Source organism: Micrasema longulum, unplaced genomic scaffold, assembly GCF_059751315.1.
Source record: "Micrasema longulum isolate JH-2025_06_02 unplaced genomic scaffold, ASM5975131v1 h1tg000012l, whole genome shotgun sequence".
In the NCBI taxonomy this organism is placed as follows: Eukaryota; Metazoa; Arthropoda; class Insecta; order Trichoptera; family Brachycentridae; genus Micrasema; species Micrasema longulum.
In genome coordinates, this window is record NW_028277220.1 from 142,672 (window position 1) to 160,378 (window position 17,707).

A 17,707-nucleotide genomic window follows, 5' to 3' on the forward strand; every position below is an offset into this window, starting at 1 on the left:
AGAGTTTATAAAGGCGAGTGGTGAAACACTTTTAATATGGCTGAACAAGCTTTTTAAACTGTTTTTAGAGGAGGAAATCACTCCAGATTGAAGAAGTAATGTTTTAATACTTCTGTTCAAGGAAAAGACCATAGGGGAATGCAGAAATTAAAGAGCTGTCAGCCTTTAAAGCGCTGCCAGCAAAATCTATTAAAGAATACTAATTGAGAGTAAAAAAATTGACTAAAGATCGAGTGCGATTTATGTGAATATACAATACCGTGTTTTTAAATATTTATTTATTTATTTGTACATCTACTAAACAAATAAATGGAGTGGTTTTATAAATGAAACAGGATGTATGGGTAAAAAAATTATTGGCTTTAGAAAACATGACAGAAAAAATTCTTGCAGCTTTTCTATGCAGTAATTGTAACAAATTATGAAATGTGTTATCGGAGAATGGAGTGAATGGATTTCTGATTTGGGCTGTTGCGTTACTGTACAAGAATAGTACAGTACAGTGTTAGGGTTTTTAGGGTGATTTTCCAAGGCAATATTTCTTTATTTTATACGGGGACTAGCTCCTGAGGCATAAGCCTAATCACCCACCTTCATCTCACCATCGCATCGGATGCGGATAAGGTAAGGGGATGATGATTATTAATTCTAAATAAAAAATAATATAGCTCACCAAAACTATGCATGAGATGTCTTTGTCTATGATAGTCTAGAGCAGTCTACAGTCTATGCAGTATCTGTCTATTCTATATTGTTTATGGAGCTCCGCGCCGCGCGCCATATTGGATGCCGACTCGCTTATTGTGAATTGTAATTTATTTTGACGCTTATTAACAACTTTATTTTATTTTTTTTGCCATAAAACCGATCTTGTAGACAAGAAAACACTATTTTTAAGTGTGTTTTACTTAATCGAAATCTTTTTTCCAGTTTTACAACATGGATGGGGATATGGGACGAAGAGAAGACGCAGATGGAGAAGCCTATATTATAAAGTTACGTGGTTTACCCTTTTCAAGTAAAAAACAAGATATTTTGGAATTCTTAAAAGGTGTTAATGTTTGTAAGGGCGTGGAAGGTGAGTGTCTTGAATTTATAAACGATTACGCACATAACTAGTGTTTGTTACCGCAAGCCGTGACTTAACAATCCGTTTTCTATTTGCCTCTGTCAACAAGTAGTGTTTTATTAAATTGTAGTATATTAATAAATAAATTTTCTTGTTAGTTTCTTTTTGCGCTTAATGCACTGCCAGTAAAATCATATTATTTTATTTTAGGTATACATCTAACTGAAATTCGACCCGGAAGGCCTACCGGAGAGTGCTATGTGGAGCTTGTGTCGTTAAATGATGTTGAATTAGCCCGATCAAAAGATAAACAGAATATTGGCTCGCGATATGTTGAGGGTGAGTTTAAAAAAAGTGTAGTTTCATATTATCTCGTGTTCTGTATAAAGTACCGTATACACGCGGACAGTATAATAGATACGACAATATTGTCTTGTCTCAGCTCCGTGAACAGCCTTTGACCATGCACGACAGAACTCTGGGACGATACGAAAAATCGGCCGCAGTTCACACGTGAGCGCTGCGGAAATGAATGCACGACGGCATTTATTACGAGCGAGATCTTTGGCTCGATTTCCGATATGAAATATTTATTTAAAAAGGTGTTTTTACACTTGAATGTTTCAAAGTCCCGGACTGGCATCTTACCTTAATGTAACAAAAATGATCAAGATACGCTGCAATTGGTGTACCAATGCATGGAACTGGAATGGAACTGTGCGCAGACGCACAAACTTGTGCACCGTACACAAAGGGACCGATTTACCCGAGTGACTCCTTTTACGAAGGCCTGGGTTGAGGGCGCTGACAGTGCTCTTAGGGCCAGAATTAAAATAATAAAATAAAATTAAAGAGGTCACCGAAGAGTCCCTACTGTAAGCCATACTGTCACATTTCAGGGAACATATAGTCGATATACCAATAAAATTCTCTAAATGACAAAATTTGAGAAAACAAGTTAAACATGCAATTACATGTCAGTTTTCAAGCTTTATCGACTGATTAAACCCTCTAAATCCTCCGAGATTTTGTTTCAATGTAAGTGTGTCCCATAAAACCCCCCTAAAAGTACTGTTTTTTTTTTAATATACTGAACATGCTTTTGGTAAAGCAACGAGTGATTTTAAATTCATTAGTATTAATATTTCAATTTAAAAAAAGATTGTCAATTAGATTTTTAGTAATATTCGGTGAATAACAAAATTCATCACTACCCTACGAGGGGAGGTGAAGGTTTCAGTCTCCCTGAAGCAAGAATCCAGGCAACTCGGAACAATCTGTATCATAAAGGATTTAAGATGTTTAATGAGTTGCCTGCAGAGATCAGGGATGCTGGGTCTATCGCATCGTTTTGTGGGATGGCGATGGTTTTCTTTATAAACAAACGTCCATATAGCTAGACAGAGTGTCATCGGAAAGTGTCTGGATTAACTATTTAAAAATAAACACAATACAATGTCAGTTTAGAAATTTAATTTACTAATATATTACTTTCTATCACTGTATCTTTTTATGAGTATTTTTTTTTTCTGTATCTATTTTTTTTCAGTTTCATATACGAGGCATATCCAGAAAGTAAGAGTACTCAATTTTTGTATTTACAAAAAAAATGACTGTACAATGTATATATATGTAGGATTAGAACAGTGAATAGGATAAAACGAAAACATTTCTTATTAAACTTCTTTATTAGACTTGATTCATACAATCACTTTTAAGATTTCAACTGGGTCTCCGCACAACGCCGCTCGTACATTGACTGGCGTCTCGCATCCGCTTCCGCCCGGTGTTGCCAGAATTCCCACAACTCGGTCATCCTGCAAGTCATCCGCCTCGGATGAATCATCATCGGTGTCGTCCACTCTCCAAGGCTTCATCAGGTCTGCTGACGCCGTCGTCTCCCGTGAGCCTTCAGTTCCACCAACTCTTAGCAGGTTATATCTGTCTTTCCCACATACTTTGGTGACCTTGTATGGTCCAAAGAACTTAGCACAGAGCTTTAGACCAGGTCCATATTGACTTCGCTTCACTGCAACTAAATCATCAACAGCATACTTGTTACTAGCTTTCCTTTTCTTATTAAATTCGCGCCGGTTCTCTCTTTGTACTTTTTCGATTTCCTGCCTTGCAGATTCACGCACTTCTTCCCGCTCACTCATAAATTGTTCCAGAAGCTCAGTGCTGATTATTTCTTCAATCTTGAAGTCCTCCTGACTCCTTTGCTTTTTACCTACCAATACTTCAAATGGTGTGCGACCAATACTTCTTTGGAATGTGTTGTTTAAAAACTGCTGTGTCCTACTGGTAAATTTGTACCACTTAGTGGGGTCATCTATGCTAAGCTTTGATATGACAGCAATGATAATCTGGTGCATGCGTTCTACTTGCCCATTCGCACGTGGTTGTCCAGTTGTTATGTTGATAAGCTCAATATTTTGTATCTCACAGTATTCTTTAAATTCCGTGGACGTGAATGCAGCACCTCTGTCTGTTATAATTCTTCTGGAATTCCCGAACGTCTGTTGCTGCAGGTTCAGGGCATTTAAAACTTCTGTAGTATTTGTAGTCTTTGTGCTATAGATCCACACAAACTTAGTAAAAGCATCTACTATTGTTAGAATATATTTATAGTTTTTATTTGTTGAAGGCAGCGGTCCTAAGTGGTCTATGTGATAAGTGTCTAATGGGCTATCACCTTTGTCTATAGGATGTAGGAAACCTTCCCGCTTTCCTCTCTTTCGGTCTATTAATATACAGGCCACGCAATTTTCAATGCATCGTTTTATTTTTGCTGCACAATCTTTTATCCAGAACTCTCTCTCTAGAAGTTCTCTTGTCTTGGTAATGCCAAAATGGCCACGATCATGGTACATTCTTATTAATTCAGTCTGCATAGTTTTTGGAACTACTATAAGCTTATAGCCTCCTTGTTCCCTGTAGACTACTCCTCCATCTAAGGTGTAGTCTTCGTGTCTCTTCCCAAGAGTGAGTAACTCTCGTATGGCATTTAAATACTCATCGTTGGATTGGGCCCTTCTCAATCGCGCTATTAGTTCGTTTTCAAGAATAAAGCAATCAACAGGGTGTCGGCTTAGTGAATCAGCGTGTCTTAGTCTCTCGCCAGCTCGATGTTCCACGACGTAATCATACTCTTCAAGCAGTAGTGCCCACCTGGCGACTCGTGGTGCGAGATCCTTCTTCTTCAGGGTAAGGACAAAGGCCTTACAGTCTGTCACAATCTTGAAGCTCAGTCCCAATAGGTAAACTCTGAATTTCTTTAAAGCATTTATAATCGCAAGTACCTCTAGTTCATAGCTGGGATATTTTCGTTCTGCATCTGTTGTCTTCTTACTCATATAATATACGGGATGCATCTTATTATCGTACGGATCCTTTTGAAGTAAAACTGCACCGTATCCCTCGCAGCTTGCATCTGTGTGTAGTTCAGTTGGTAAATGAGGATCATAGATCTTTAAAACGGGGTCATTTGACAAAATCTTCTTCAACATCTCAAAGGCCGTCTTTTCCTCGATTTCGAATATGAATTCATTTTCCTTCTTCAGTAGATTCGTCAGTGGTTTTGCTATTTTAGAATAGTTATGTATAAACTTCCGAAAGTATCCTGTCAGCCCTAAGTAAGACTGGACATCTTTTAAGGTTTTCGGTATTGGATACCTAGTCACAGCGTTGGTCTTTAATCTACTCGGTCTAATTTCATTCTCTTGGATCTCATGTCCGAGATACTCTACGGACCTCATCAGTATTCTGCACTTCTTCCAATTAATTATTAGTCCATACTTATTCATTCTATTCAGGACTAGTTCCAATCTTTGTAGGCCTTCTTCTTCATCGTTGGAAGGAACAATTAGGTCATCTAGGTAAGTAAGGACAATTCCACTCAGCATCATATCTCTAAACACAGCATTGATGAAAGTTTGAAAAACAGCTGGTCCGTTGGATAAACCAAAAGGGGTTTTCAAGAACTCAAATTGTCCATTTGGTATGATAAACGAAGTGTATTTGATGGAATTATCTTCTACTGGTACATGGAAAAATGCATTTTTCAAATCAAGCGTAGTGAAAACTTTGGCATTTCGTAGTTTGTCTATTTGATCATCTATCAGCGGGATTGGAAATCTTTCTTTGATCGTCTTCTTGTTAAGTCTCCTGTAGTCTATGCACAGACGCATCTCCCCACTTTTCTTTTTTGACAACACTACTGGACTCGCGAAGTCGGATCTGCTTGGGCGAATAATCCCATCGTTGAGCCATTCCGCTACTTGGTTATTTACAACTTCTAGTTCCCGAGGGGATAAACGTCGGGGTGGCTGGTAAATGGGTGCCTCATCTTCCAAAGCAATTCTCATCTTAATATTTGTTTCTTTAACTCTAGGCAACTCCCTAGAATAATTGAAGGCCATTGTGTTTATTCTCTCTCGGTAAATCTCGTCTCCTAACTCTACATGATCGTAGTTATCTTTTGTTTCGATTAAGTATAAACTCTTTACTTGTTCATCTACAGTATTCTCTGTGACTTCAACTCCTCCAACACGCACCATCATGTCGACGTTCTGTAAAATAGCCCTGCCAAGGAGGACTGTCATGGGAAGCACTGCGTCATGTACTATATGAAAGGTAGTTGGGAACTCACAATCATCTATCTTCATCATCGTCTCGAAATGTCCAACTGTGGTCACCTTTTTTTCTGCTATTCCTCGGAGCTCTAAGGGATCGTCGATTAGATTAACCTGGTCCATCTTCAATAACTGCGAAATTGTCATCAAATTTAAATCACTACCAGTGTCTATGAATGCTTTTGCTGATTTCCCTCCTAACATTACTGTTTTGTAGAGCGGAGATTCTGATTCTTGGACGGTTACTTTCAGTGTGGTCTTGGAGGTATTTACTCTTAAATTAGAACATTTGGACGCAATGTGCCCAAAGTCGTTACATTTAAAACACCTCGTTCCCTTATCTTTAAATTTACATTCTCCAGACCTGTGGCCAATCCCTCCGCAGTTAAAACACCTGTCTTTCGATACTTTAGGATAACTTTCTTTTAATTGATTTTTAAAGGTCTCACCCTTTGACCTTTGCTTTATCGATATTTTGGAATATATATCGAGTTTACATTTAAATTCTTTCAGACTTGTTACACCATATAGAATGGATTTGTTTATTTCCGAATCAGATATGCCGTCGATAACGTATTCCATTAAAGATTCATCATCTATGTTTCCGCGATTGCTTATCTCCCTCATTTGATAAAAATAATGGATGCAACTTTGGTCGCGTAGTTTCATTGTCGTTGCTAGTAGGCGATGAATGGCGGCTGGATTAACTTTTTTCCCAAACTCTTCTTGTAGGCCCTTTTTCAACTCGTACCATGATTTAAATGACTCCGATTTAACGAAAAGCTGAGCCGTTCCTCGTAATAATTTTTTCGTATAAATAAATTTCTCCACGCTGTTCCAATTCGCCAAATTCGCAGCATCTTCGAAATCTTCAAAAAACTTGTCGACGCAGGAGTTGTCTTCGCCGCTAAATACAGTCAGGGCATCTTCAATGTCCTTAAATGTGAATTTTGCCGTTTCTCCATCCGCCTTGTCGATTTTCGGAGGCATGTTGCGCGCTGTCACCGAGTCGAAAACGATTCAAAATTTACAAAATGTCGCTTCACGGTTATGTCAAAATCGGCACGAAATGTTTTTAGATATAATATAAATCTATGTTTGCAGTTTACACAATTGTTCTCGGAATCACTCGATTCGTAATTTCACTTGAATATGAATTGCAAATCGCAACGGCTATTTTAAAAATGGCGTCTTTTTTTTCTTCTCGTAACTCGCTATTTCCGATTTTAATTCACTTTATGAATCGCAAATCGCAACGGCTATTTTAAAAATGGCGTCTTTTTTCTTCTCGAAACTTCTTCGTAACTCGCTATTTCCGATTTAATTCACTTTTTTTCGTATCCCGGACGAGCCCCCAAGTTGTAGGATTAGAACAGTGAATAGGATAAAACGAAAACATTTCTTATTAAACTTCTTTATTAGACTTGATTCATACAATCACTTTTAAGATTTCAACTGGGTCTCCGCACAACGCCGCTCGTACATTGACTGGCGTCTCGCATCCGCTTCCGCCCGGTGTTGCCAGAATTCCCACATATATTACTTATTTTTCCATGTAGTCGCCTTCCCGTTCTATGCAGGTTGTAAGTTGTGGCACAAGCTTTTTGATGCCCTCCTCATAGAACTCTCTCGCCATCTCCTTCATCCACTTCAAGACCTGACCTGACCTGTTTCACCTCCTCATCAGTTAGAAATTTCTTTCCACCTATGTGAGTCTTCTGAAGACGCTATGTCAGGGGAGTATGCAGAGAGGTTCAAAATGTCCCAACCAAACGAGTTCAAATGCGCCTTGGTGGCGTTAGCCGTGTGCGGGCGGGCATTGCCGTGCAATAAACACATTACCCTTGTCGAAATTCCCCTCTGTTTTTTATTGATAGCTCTTTTGAGCTTTTGTAGGGTCTCACAGTATCGTGCTGCAGAAATAGTCTCCCCCTGAGGCAAAAAATCGATCAAAATTATCCTTTTTCCGTCCCAAAACACGGATGCCATGATTTTTTTGGCCATAATTGAGGGAACTAGTGTGCCGCCACTGTGATGACTGTCTTTTTGTCTCAGGGGTGTAATTAACCGCCCATGTTTCATCACCAGTCATAATGGAGAGTCACATAAACAGTTATGACCCGTGCAAAAAATTCAGTCAGGTTTTATCCTTCCGCGAGAAGGAACCTTATGACAGCGCGCACCTCAAACTTGGCGGAATTTCTTATTGACATCTTTCTCAGAAACTATTACTACGAGGCAAGTTTTGGTGTTCAAGAGACCCCCCCACTATCAATCAGTGTTGCCAACTTTCGGAAAAAAAATCTCACCACACAAGAGCCAAACAGTACTCTTACTTTCTGGATATGCCTCGTACTTTGACGGTTTTGATTTTTTAGTTTCATAATTTTTGTAAGATTATCATATATTTATAAATTATTCAATTTTGTATTGATTATCTTTAGACATCTCTAATCAAACAGATCATAATAATACTATGCTTTCCTTATAATAAATGCCGATTTTTTCGGCACTAAACTGAATTGAACTGAATGTCTTCAGGTGAAAACCGGATTTTTCCATTTACCGGATTTTTTTTTCAAATTCCATCCATTGAAACAATTTTTTTATTTTTATTAATTCATACAAATACATACATATTACAAAAAAATACAATAATAACGTATCCCAAACTCTATGAGGCCAAGGGCCCTGTGTTGAGTTGGGATACAACATAATGTAAAGTGGAAGCACATACATAATTCAATAATAGCAAAAAATTAAAATTAAATATTATTACATAAACATACATATATACTCAACTCTAATGTATGGAAGCGAAGTATGGAATTGGAAAAATAATGATGAAAGTAGGTTGAATGCTGTCGAAATGCGATCCCTCAGGCGAATGTGTGGTAAAACGATGTATGATAGGTGCACAAATGTCGAGATCTGTGAAGTGTGTAAGGCTGAGACATGCATTATTGACAGAATTAAGAAAGGGGTGCTGCGTTGGTTTGGACATGTAGAGCGAATGGACAGCGAAAGAACGACTAAAAGGATCTACGATGCAAATGTTGATGGATGCAGAAAACGAGGAAGACCGAGAAAGACATGGCACGATCAAGTCCATCAAATACTTGAAGATGGACATGTCAAAAGTAGGAATAATCGGCGTGCGTGCATAAGAAGATGTATGAATGTAGAGGAAGCGAGGTCTGTATGCCAAGATAGAGTGTTATGGCGTTCTATCCTCTCTGCCTACCCCTACGGTGAAACGGCGTGATGGTTTGTTGTTGTTGTTGTTACATATATATTTCAAAGGGCATCTGGACAACACACGTAATAGTATATAAATCTATGCAATATCTCGCAGCAGTCTCCGAATGGTCTGAAAGGAACTTTATGGTTTCATGGCGTACGTGGCAGTTAGTCTGATCAGTAATAATGAAACACTAAAAATCATTTGAATGAAGTTACAGATTTTTATTTGTTCATAATACATGTATGCTTTCTGGAAGTTTTGAAAAATGTATATATTTCTCTTAACACATATCTATGAAATAAGTCCGCGTCACTACCCACGGGCCCACTATTCAATTCTGGTTCTATTTCATACACAACTGCATTTTTCATCATTCAAATGACAAAATGAGTGCTTCAAATATGTTATTTTTTATGCTTTTTTTCAGTGTTTGTGTCTGGCCATCGGGAGATGCAGTGGGCCATGTCTCAGTCCAGTATCAACACGTCTCCTGTCCTGCCTTCGGGAGGAGGAGTAGTCAAGTTGCGAGGACTTCCCTTCGGCTGCTCCAAGGGAGAGATTATTCACTTCTTTAACGGTAACTCTCCGACACTTGTTAAGCCTGACCTGTAATTAAACAAAATCATTTCATGACTACAAATGAATTTTTTTATGCCGTGGGCAGCTGTAAAGGATCTCTCGCTTTCACTATGATCCATTTTGTGCATATCTGTTCATTCTTCCGAAAAATAAACTGAGTGAGCACTGTAATCCTTAAAATAATGGTGGGTTGAATGGTTTGATTCTGTACAGTGATAATTAAAAAAAAAAAAAAAAACTACTTTGGCGTTTATCGGTTGGATACGCAGTTATAACTTTGTAATATGAGGCTCTGAGAACAGGCATTCAATAGCCTGTTTGGGATCACTGTTATATCAATTTAAAAATTTAATTGTAAATAAAATCATGCTCAGAATTGACATTGTGTTGCCCACTTTAGAACTATTAAGATTCGATAGAGGATTGATTTGACAATGTTTTGGTTTTCTAACCAAATAATTAACATCAAAATAGTGAACTTGCTATTACACACCAAGCTCACGTTAAACTCCTTGTTAACTTAAGAAAATATTTATTTTTTGTCTGTTTTGCATGAATTCTATAATACCTTACTAATTAGTTGTTCCTTTTTTTGATGGGAGGTATCCATCCTTTTATTTATATCCTGACTCATTCATTTAATTACAGTAAAATACAAATATTTAAGAAAATGATGTTAAAAAATTGGTAAAAAGCAAACACTTTTATTTAATTGAATGTTTCAGCATTCTGATTTTTTTTCAGTGAATTATTTCAGTTAAACAGTAACAATTTTTTTTTGTTGTAAAATATAAGTAAACTGTGTACAGTAGATCAATGTTTAAATATCATATTTTTTATAGTAAAATATTCCATAAATATTTAGATCGAATCCAGTTCTTGGTACGCATCAGCAAGTCGTATACTATTACTTTTGTTTTGTGAAATCTACTAATTATATTGTTTTCGATCTGTTCATGAGTGCACGCTCGGTGATATAGTTCGTTAACTGAAGGCAGTTGTACTGGAGTTCGTACATTTATGCTAAGAACCCATCTATCTACCGTTGCTAATCTTACTGATTTTTAAGAGAATGTTCCAATTCTACCGATTTTTCATAGTTTTATGTAGAAAAATCATTAAGGTCTTGATAGAAAAACCCATGAAGACTATTAAAACAAAAGCATACAATCGTGGACAACCGAAAAAATTATTTGATGGAGGTTTGCAACACTGCATCTGAGGTGTCGTTATTGCCGAGATCTTACTGTTAATGCAACATTAGCTTGTATAATAGTAATCAAATTAGCATACATATTAAAAAGGTACATTTTACCCTTTTTGACAGATGATAACAGTGATTTATAAAATAGAAATAAATATTTTACGGAATCATATTAGTATAGAAAAAATTAAGAAAATATTTAAGTAACATGTGAACAATTAGTGAAAAAATATATTGAACACTCAACAGACTCTTAAATCAGTTTTGTATACATTTTTTATAATAAAAAAAATAGCAATGATCAGTAATATTGAACTGTGGTCCCATTAGTGTCACAGATCAGAGGTCTGAGGTTCGAACCTCACTCTACCACAACTGAAATCTCTAATCAATCAGTAATATTTTGAAAATAGCCTCAAATCAAAATGTTTGGCAAATCATAAAAGAACGCAAATATTTATTTAATTTAAAAAAAATATGTATGCATGGAACCTCTTTTTACATGGTTTGAAATAACCCAGTAGAAAAATGAATTTGAACATTTATTTAATGATAATAATAACTATACTATTTGTTTTTGGGATTCCCCACATCGCTCTTTTATTTACTAGGCGCAGAGAGGTATGCGCAAGGGAAGGGTGATAGAGAGTAATCTTTTTTTTTTCATGTTATATTTTTAAAAATAAAATTAAGGTACAATAAATAGTAAACAATTACTCTTTTTTTTTAATCCTGAAATGATTTTTATACAAGGAAACGTATTCACCATTGTTCTTTTTTGAGTATATATTTTTTTACGCAGTACTGCGTGAAACCTATCCCCCGCGTAAAGAGAGGTTCCGGTGTACATGTATTTAAAATGTAGGTAATTTAAGAAACAAAAAAGGGCTACCATCAGTTTACATGTAACGGGAGTCGGGACAATGTGCGGGGTGCTTGCTAAGATTGGTTATGTTTCCGGCTGGGTCGGGCGGGGCAGGGCTGGCGGTGAGCGCGGAGGGGGTGACCATCCTCGTGGACAGCACGGGCCGCAGTACGGGGGAGGCCTTCGTTAGCTTCCCCGACCGGGAGACGGCGGAGAGGGCGCTGCAGAAAGACAGGCAGGAGATAGGACACAGGTGGGGTGGGGCGCCATTACTACACTACACTACTCCATCACACGCAAACACAACAACTTTATTCTATTTTAAAAATATATAAAGTACAAAACTAAACCGCAAGACCGGCTTGTCAGAAGGTTTTATTTTTAACCCTTGTGATGTCGCATAAGTCTGCAAAGAATACAAGACTTGATATATCTTTTTTTTTTTTTTAAATAATGAAGTCATTTTGCTAGAACTGGCCTAAATTATATTAATATATTATAAATTATTTAAAATAGGCTATTAAACAATATATGCGTTAATATTTTGTTTTTAAATACCTGTATTTTAAAATATTTTGTCTTGCTTAATGTAACTCAATGTTACAGCATCATCTCCAAAGGGATTTTTAGCACAGACACATTTGTGTTGGACATTTTTTTTTTATTACATTATTTGCCGACCCTTCGGACTGAAATGGCCCGATTGAATGAATTTTGTTAAACCTCTAGTGTACTAAAACTGCAATGCAATAAGAAACAATAGTTTACAATCTCATATCATAGGAATAAATTGTTTAACCTAGTTGTCCATTCCATTTCGGTCGACCCGACATTCAAAAAATAAATTAATTGTAATATAAATCGGAGTATTAATAAAAAAATTGCTACTTGGCAATTAAGCGATTTTGCATAGTATTTGATATTGTTTATTCATAATTATTTAAAATGCTATTTGTTTGCTGTATGAAAACATCAGGTTTTCAGTTTGTTTTGTCCTGCGAGAAAGTAAAATTAGCATAAAAAACACTAGAAAAATAGCATTATTAAAATGTATTATTAAATCCGGAAGTTCTCAGATTTATTTTAGCCTTTATGTTATATACATACCTTCACGAACACATTCTCAATACATACACCAAACCCGCTTAACAATATATTCTAACTGGAATGCTCTCCCGGTGGGCTGCGCACATTGTGGGAGGTGAGGAAAGTGTTTGCAGGGCTCGGGGAGAGGGGAATGGGGGTCGCCAGGGACACGGTGGGTAGACTGATCCTTTGCTAGTCACTAACTCGCCAGTTGGGCCGCGACGCCGGAGGGGAAAGGTTGCTTACTCGGCGTAGCTCTCAACTCCAATGTATGCCAAGAAACATGTTTTTTTATATATCAGTAACATTTTTCACTTTGTGCTATGACATTTTACCTTTTTTTTTTTATACATTTGTATAAGCCACTTTAAATAAAAGTTATTGATTTTACATAATTTAAATCAAGAAACAGGCATATAAAACTTACATATCAAATAATAGTGGCTAAGATATTCTTGAAAAATTAGAAATAATCAAATAAGTTTAACTTTAAGTCTTCATTTTAAAATATTTTCACTATGGTTATTTTTTTTTCTTCTCTTTTCTTCATTCTTCTTGTTTTTCAATATTCTGTAACAAGTCCTGACGATGAGTAACCTCGAAACTGGTCTACATATAACTTTAAATTAAAGTGGTTTATACAAATTTGTAAATAAAAGTGTGTAAATAATTATTTTCAATTTTTCACAGTAAGTGTGTAAGAGCTGATGCTGGAATAGTTATGGTTGGAGCTACGTTCCCATTCTTAATTGTATAAATATGCGCCAAATGCAACTAGACATTAGTCAGTCTAATTAAGTATAAAAATCTAAAAAGTATATTTATTTTTTTACAATGTGTAATGACAATATGTCTTAGTTTGATTTAAAAGTTGTTTTATCGACGTGAATTTGAAGTTAGCGCCTTGTTGAGTACATTATTATTAGTAGATTTTTAAAAGTTATTTTGTCATTGTAAGGGACAGTTGCATCAGAATAAGTTAGCTTGAATAATTATTGCATTTTTCTCAAAATACGTTGTTTCATCTTTTTTTTCGTGCAGCCTTTTTTGTTCATTTTGACAAAAACGCAACAATTGTTTAACTTTAAACATTTTTTAACTTACCCTTTTTCGGTACAACATTTACTGTTGACACAATTTTGTAAAAAAAACTTCAGACTTAATAAACCTGTAAGTCTAAAAAATGTGATCAACTGTGATTTGAGTTGAATATGTATGAGAGCAAATATTTGTTTTGAAAAATATTTTTTTTAAATTTTCTTTGATTTTTTTTAATACCTAGCTGGAAACAAAAACAAATGCAAAAATTGTACATGATTAACGGTTTATTTTTATTTTGTAAATATTTAGGGCAGTTTTATAAACAATCTATCAAATTTCCGTCAGCGCTACGAATCGTTGACTGTTGTAATAACAACTGACGCTCGCGTGTTTAATGAACCAATTTTATTAACTGACAGTCACCGGTGAGCATTTTAATCAAAATTCAAATTTTATTTGTAATTTTAACGTTTTTGTTGATTGTCTATAATATTTATTTTTGTCTGTCAAGCGCAAACAGTATGCATTGCTATATTATGCATTCATTTCAATAGTTGAAATTTTTTAACGATTTAAAAAAATACCAATCACAGAAAAATAATGTAACAATATTATATCGTCGGCCTAACTTGTAAAACAAGTAAGTCACAGACTTACTTTCGTTTGGGGGAGAGTAAAAACAGTTTTTACTTCAGTAGCAAATGGTAGCTAATTTTTTTTGCTATTTAAAAAAAAAATATATAAATAATACTATGAATATATAGGTTTTACACACATATAGACTATTTGAAGTCCTGACAGAAAGTGCCAAAATAACATTTTTGAGCATTTGTGGACTTTCAAGTTGAGGTATGGAAATATATAATGTTGTCAATTTTGTCATTATTTGTATACCTAATACAGGCGTTGTATGATATGTTTGCCTAATACATCATCATCATCATTCCATTTCCGCACCTTATGGTGCATATTTCATGAAGGCTAGGTGATCAGTCTTACACTTCAAATACCAGTCCAGGGACTATGAAATATTCTAGTGCAAAAACCCCTTTAAATAAATATTTCTCATCAACCATGTCGGGAATCGAACCCGAGCCTCTTGTATGGTAGGCAAACGCACTGGCCATTACACCATGAGGCCGACAACATGCCTAATACAATGCCGAGTAATTTTTTTTTTATTTGAATCATAATAAATTTATAAGAAAAATCACACATTGAAAATGAATTAAGCGAAGAACGAAAAAAAATATCAAATAACAATGTGTTAAAAAATCTGTCAGTGTCATAAATCGTGATTCATTTAACCGTCTGAAATCGGGTAGTAACAATTTAACCATTATTTAACCGACTAGTCACACTATGAATGTTTATAAAATGCTATAATCGACTGGTATACCAAATATGAATTAAAAATGGTATCAAGCTTACTTACTGATGTTTATAAAACTGACCCTTACAGTAGTATTGTTTATGCAACTATGTGCATTGTATTATAATGTATATTTTAAAAATATTTAATTTATGAATATTTTTCAAATTTGTACCAAAAATGTACCATTTATCATTAACGCAATTTTGGTTTGTAAGGATTATTTTTTCAAAATTTAAATTATAATTTGTAAGTATTTGCTGTATTTTGATGGCTCAGTGTTAGCCGAGACTCATCCTAATTTAACAGTTATTATTAATGTTACAAATTTGTTATCGGTAGTTTGGGTATCATTCTCCATTACTGGGAGCAATGTGGGATGCTGGAAATCAGGAAGTTCAAAGCAGACGGTGGGTTACTCAACTATTGTTATATTTTCCTTGGTCGACTACGTTCACCGGAGAGGGGAAGGGCTACAGGGGTATCATACTTTTACATTATTACGCTGTCTAACATGTAATTAGTTATTAGTCCTAAGTTCGTGTACCAGACAACTGTAATTTATAATAATCAACTAATTTAAATACTTTGTATAATTATTATTTAATAAACTTTCAGATTCCTATTCGTTGGAAAGTATTTACATATATTACTTACAAAATTAATAATCTAATTATGTATAAATATATTTTTTACTTCAACGTATAAAATCTCAATTTTTACAGATCATCAAATATAATATTTCCAAATTATTTGTTTTTTTTTTTTTTAATATCAACATTTTTACTTTGGTAGGCAGTTTCAGCTGACGTACAAATCCAATTCAAATTTCTTTATTTATAAATTGGTTATCGGTCTTTTTCACTTTTCTTACCCACAACTTAACATATTTTCATAAAGGTCTGCCTTAAAACAGATGGTACAAGATCCAGGGAAATCTATTGCAATAATCATGTTGCCAGTCACCGTGCATTATCGCCATTTATTTATTTTTTGCTGCAACCCAAAAATCTGTATTTTTATTTGTTATATTATTTAAATTATATACCTAAAATTTTTGTAAATACGAAACCAACAAAAAAGATTCATGCAAATGTTGGCTACCGTTTTCTCTATAAAATTGGCAGAATTTACGCTGACTGATGATAATATATTTTATGAAACAAATGTAGTAGATTATAGAATAAGTGAATAAACCGCTATTCTGCCGTCCTTGTAAAGAAAGTGACATCTCCAATTTTACATTTCAAACCATCATGCTGTTTCTCCGTAAGGGTAGGCAGAGAGGATATAATTCCATATCCCCCTGTCTTTGCATATAGACCTTGCTTCCTCTACATCTTCTCATACACGCACGCTGATTATTCTGCCTTTAGACATGTCCATCTTCTAGTATTTATTGGATTTGGTCGTGCCATATCTTTTCGGTCTTCCTCGTTTTCTGCATCCTTAAACATTTGCATCGTGAACCCTTTTAGCTGTTCTTTTGCTCTACATGTTCAAACCAACACGGAACTCTCAACTCTCGATAATATGAGTTATAATATTTTTTTCTACCCAAAGTACAGCATCTAGCGCCAAACATTAAAAAGTGGCATGTCGTTATGGTTTTTGAGGAATGATAAACAAAAAAATGCAGTTTCTCCACATTTCAACCTAAAGTAATCACCTAAAGGTGGCTAAAACCAATTACTTCATTAAAAAGTGGTTTATTCCGTGTTAATATGCAATAAAACATAGCACAAGTTTGCACATATTTTAAAGTAATAGGAAGGTTTTTCTTTCTTGATTTTGTCAAAGTTTCCATTTTTGGAGATACTACTCTTTTCATGAGGACAGCAGTATTATTACCAATGATTCTCTTATTATCAATGGACAACAGCATTGTGTAACATTTGTAATCTGATTATAGGTACATCGAGGTGTTCCCGAGTTGCCCTCAGGAGGTGCGCTCCGCCCTGAGCATGCTGCAAGGGCCGCCGCGCGGGCCTATCGGGGGAGCTCGCCCCGGGCCCTACGACCGCTACGGAGGCAGGTTCCAGGACAAGATGAGACCTCCACCGCGCGGGGGCTTCCGAGGTCAATATTCTCACGTTACTTTCCTAGTCAAACAATCATCACGATTGAGCAGTTTTGTATTTCTTTGTACCTTAGCTTTTTAAGTTGTTACCAAACTTTTATATGTACGTGATTTTTTTGCTCTGAAATTCCATATTTGGCATCCCTTTACTTATCTTTATAGTCTTAGAGTAATAACATGCCACTGGCTAGAGTCATCCATACGGAGAAAAACCATTAATTGATTACTAACCATGAAGTTAGCTACAGATTACAGCAATACAACGGGCTGTTGGTACTCGTGTCGGGAATTGCAAGCGCAAACCGAAACCGTCCATTACACGTTTGTTGTGAAACTAAAAACCAAACTGAAATTTGTAACGCTTTTTGTAGAGCAAGCAAAAAATGATTACGTCACTCGCCAGAAGCTGATGGACGGTCAAATATTGTTGGTTTGCGGATTTGCGTTTTCTTTATATTTTTTGACACTGAACCCCAATACAAATTAATGCAATTACTTATCTTGTACTGGGATTCTTGGCACCTTATTGTACA

The 17,707-nt window shown here is 35.6% G+C and overlaps 1 protein-coding gene across 1 annotated transcript; it reads left to right on the forward strand.

The window, feature by feature from the left end:
- Nucleotides 1-719: 719 nt before the first annotated feature.
- On the forward strand, nt 720-17,173 carry glo (heterogeneous nuclear ribonucleoprotein glorund; the record flags this gene model as incomplete). Its single annotated transcript, XM_088236271.1, has 6 exons — nt 720-810; nt 931-1,078; nt 1,280-1,408; nt 9,375-9,524; nt 11,710-11,848; nt 17,007-17,173. Coding segments are annotated over exons 2-6 (724 nt in total), but the record flags the coding sequence as incomplete, so codon positions are not given.
- Between the last annotated feature and the right edge of the window lie 534 nt (nt 17,174-17,707).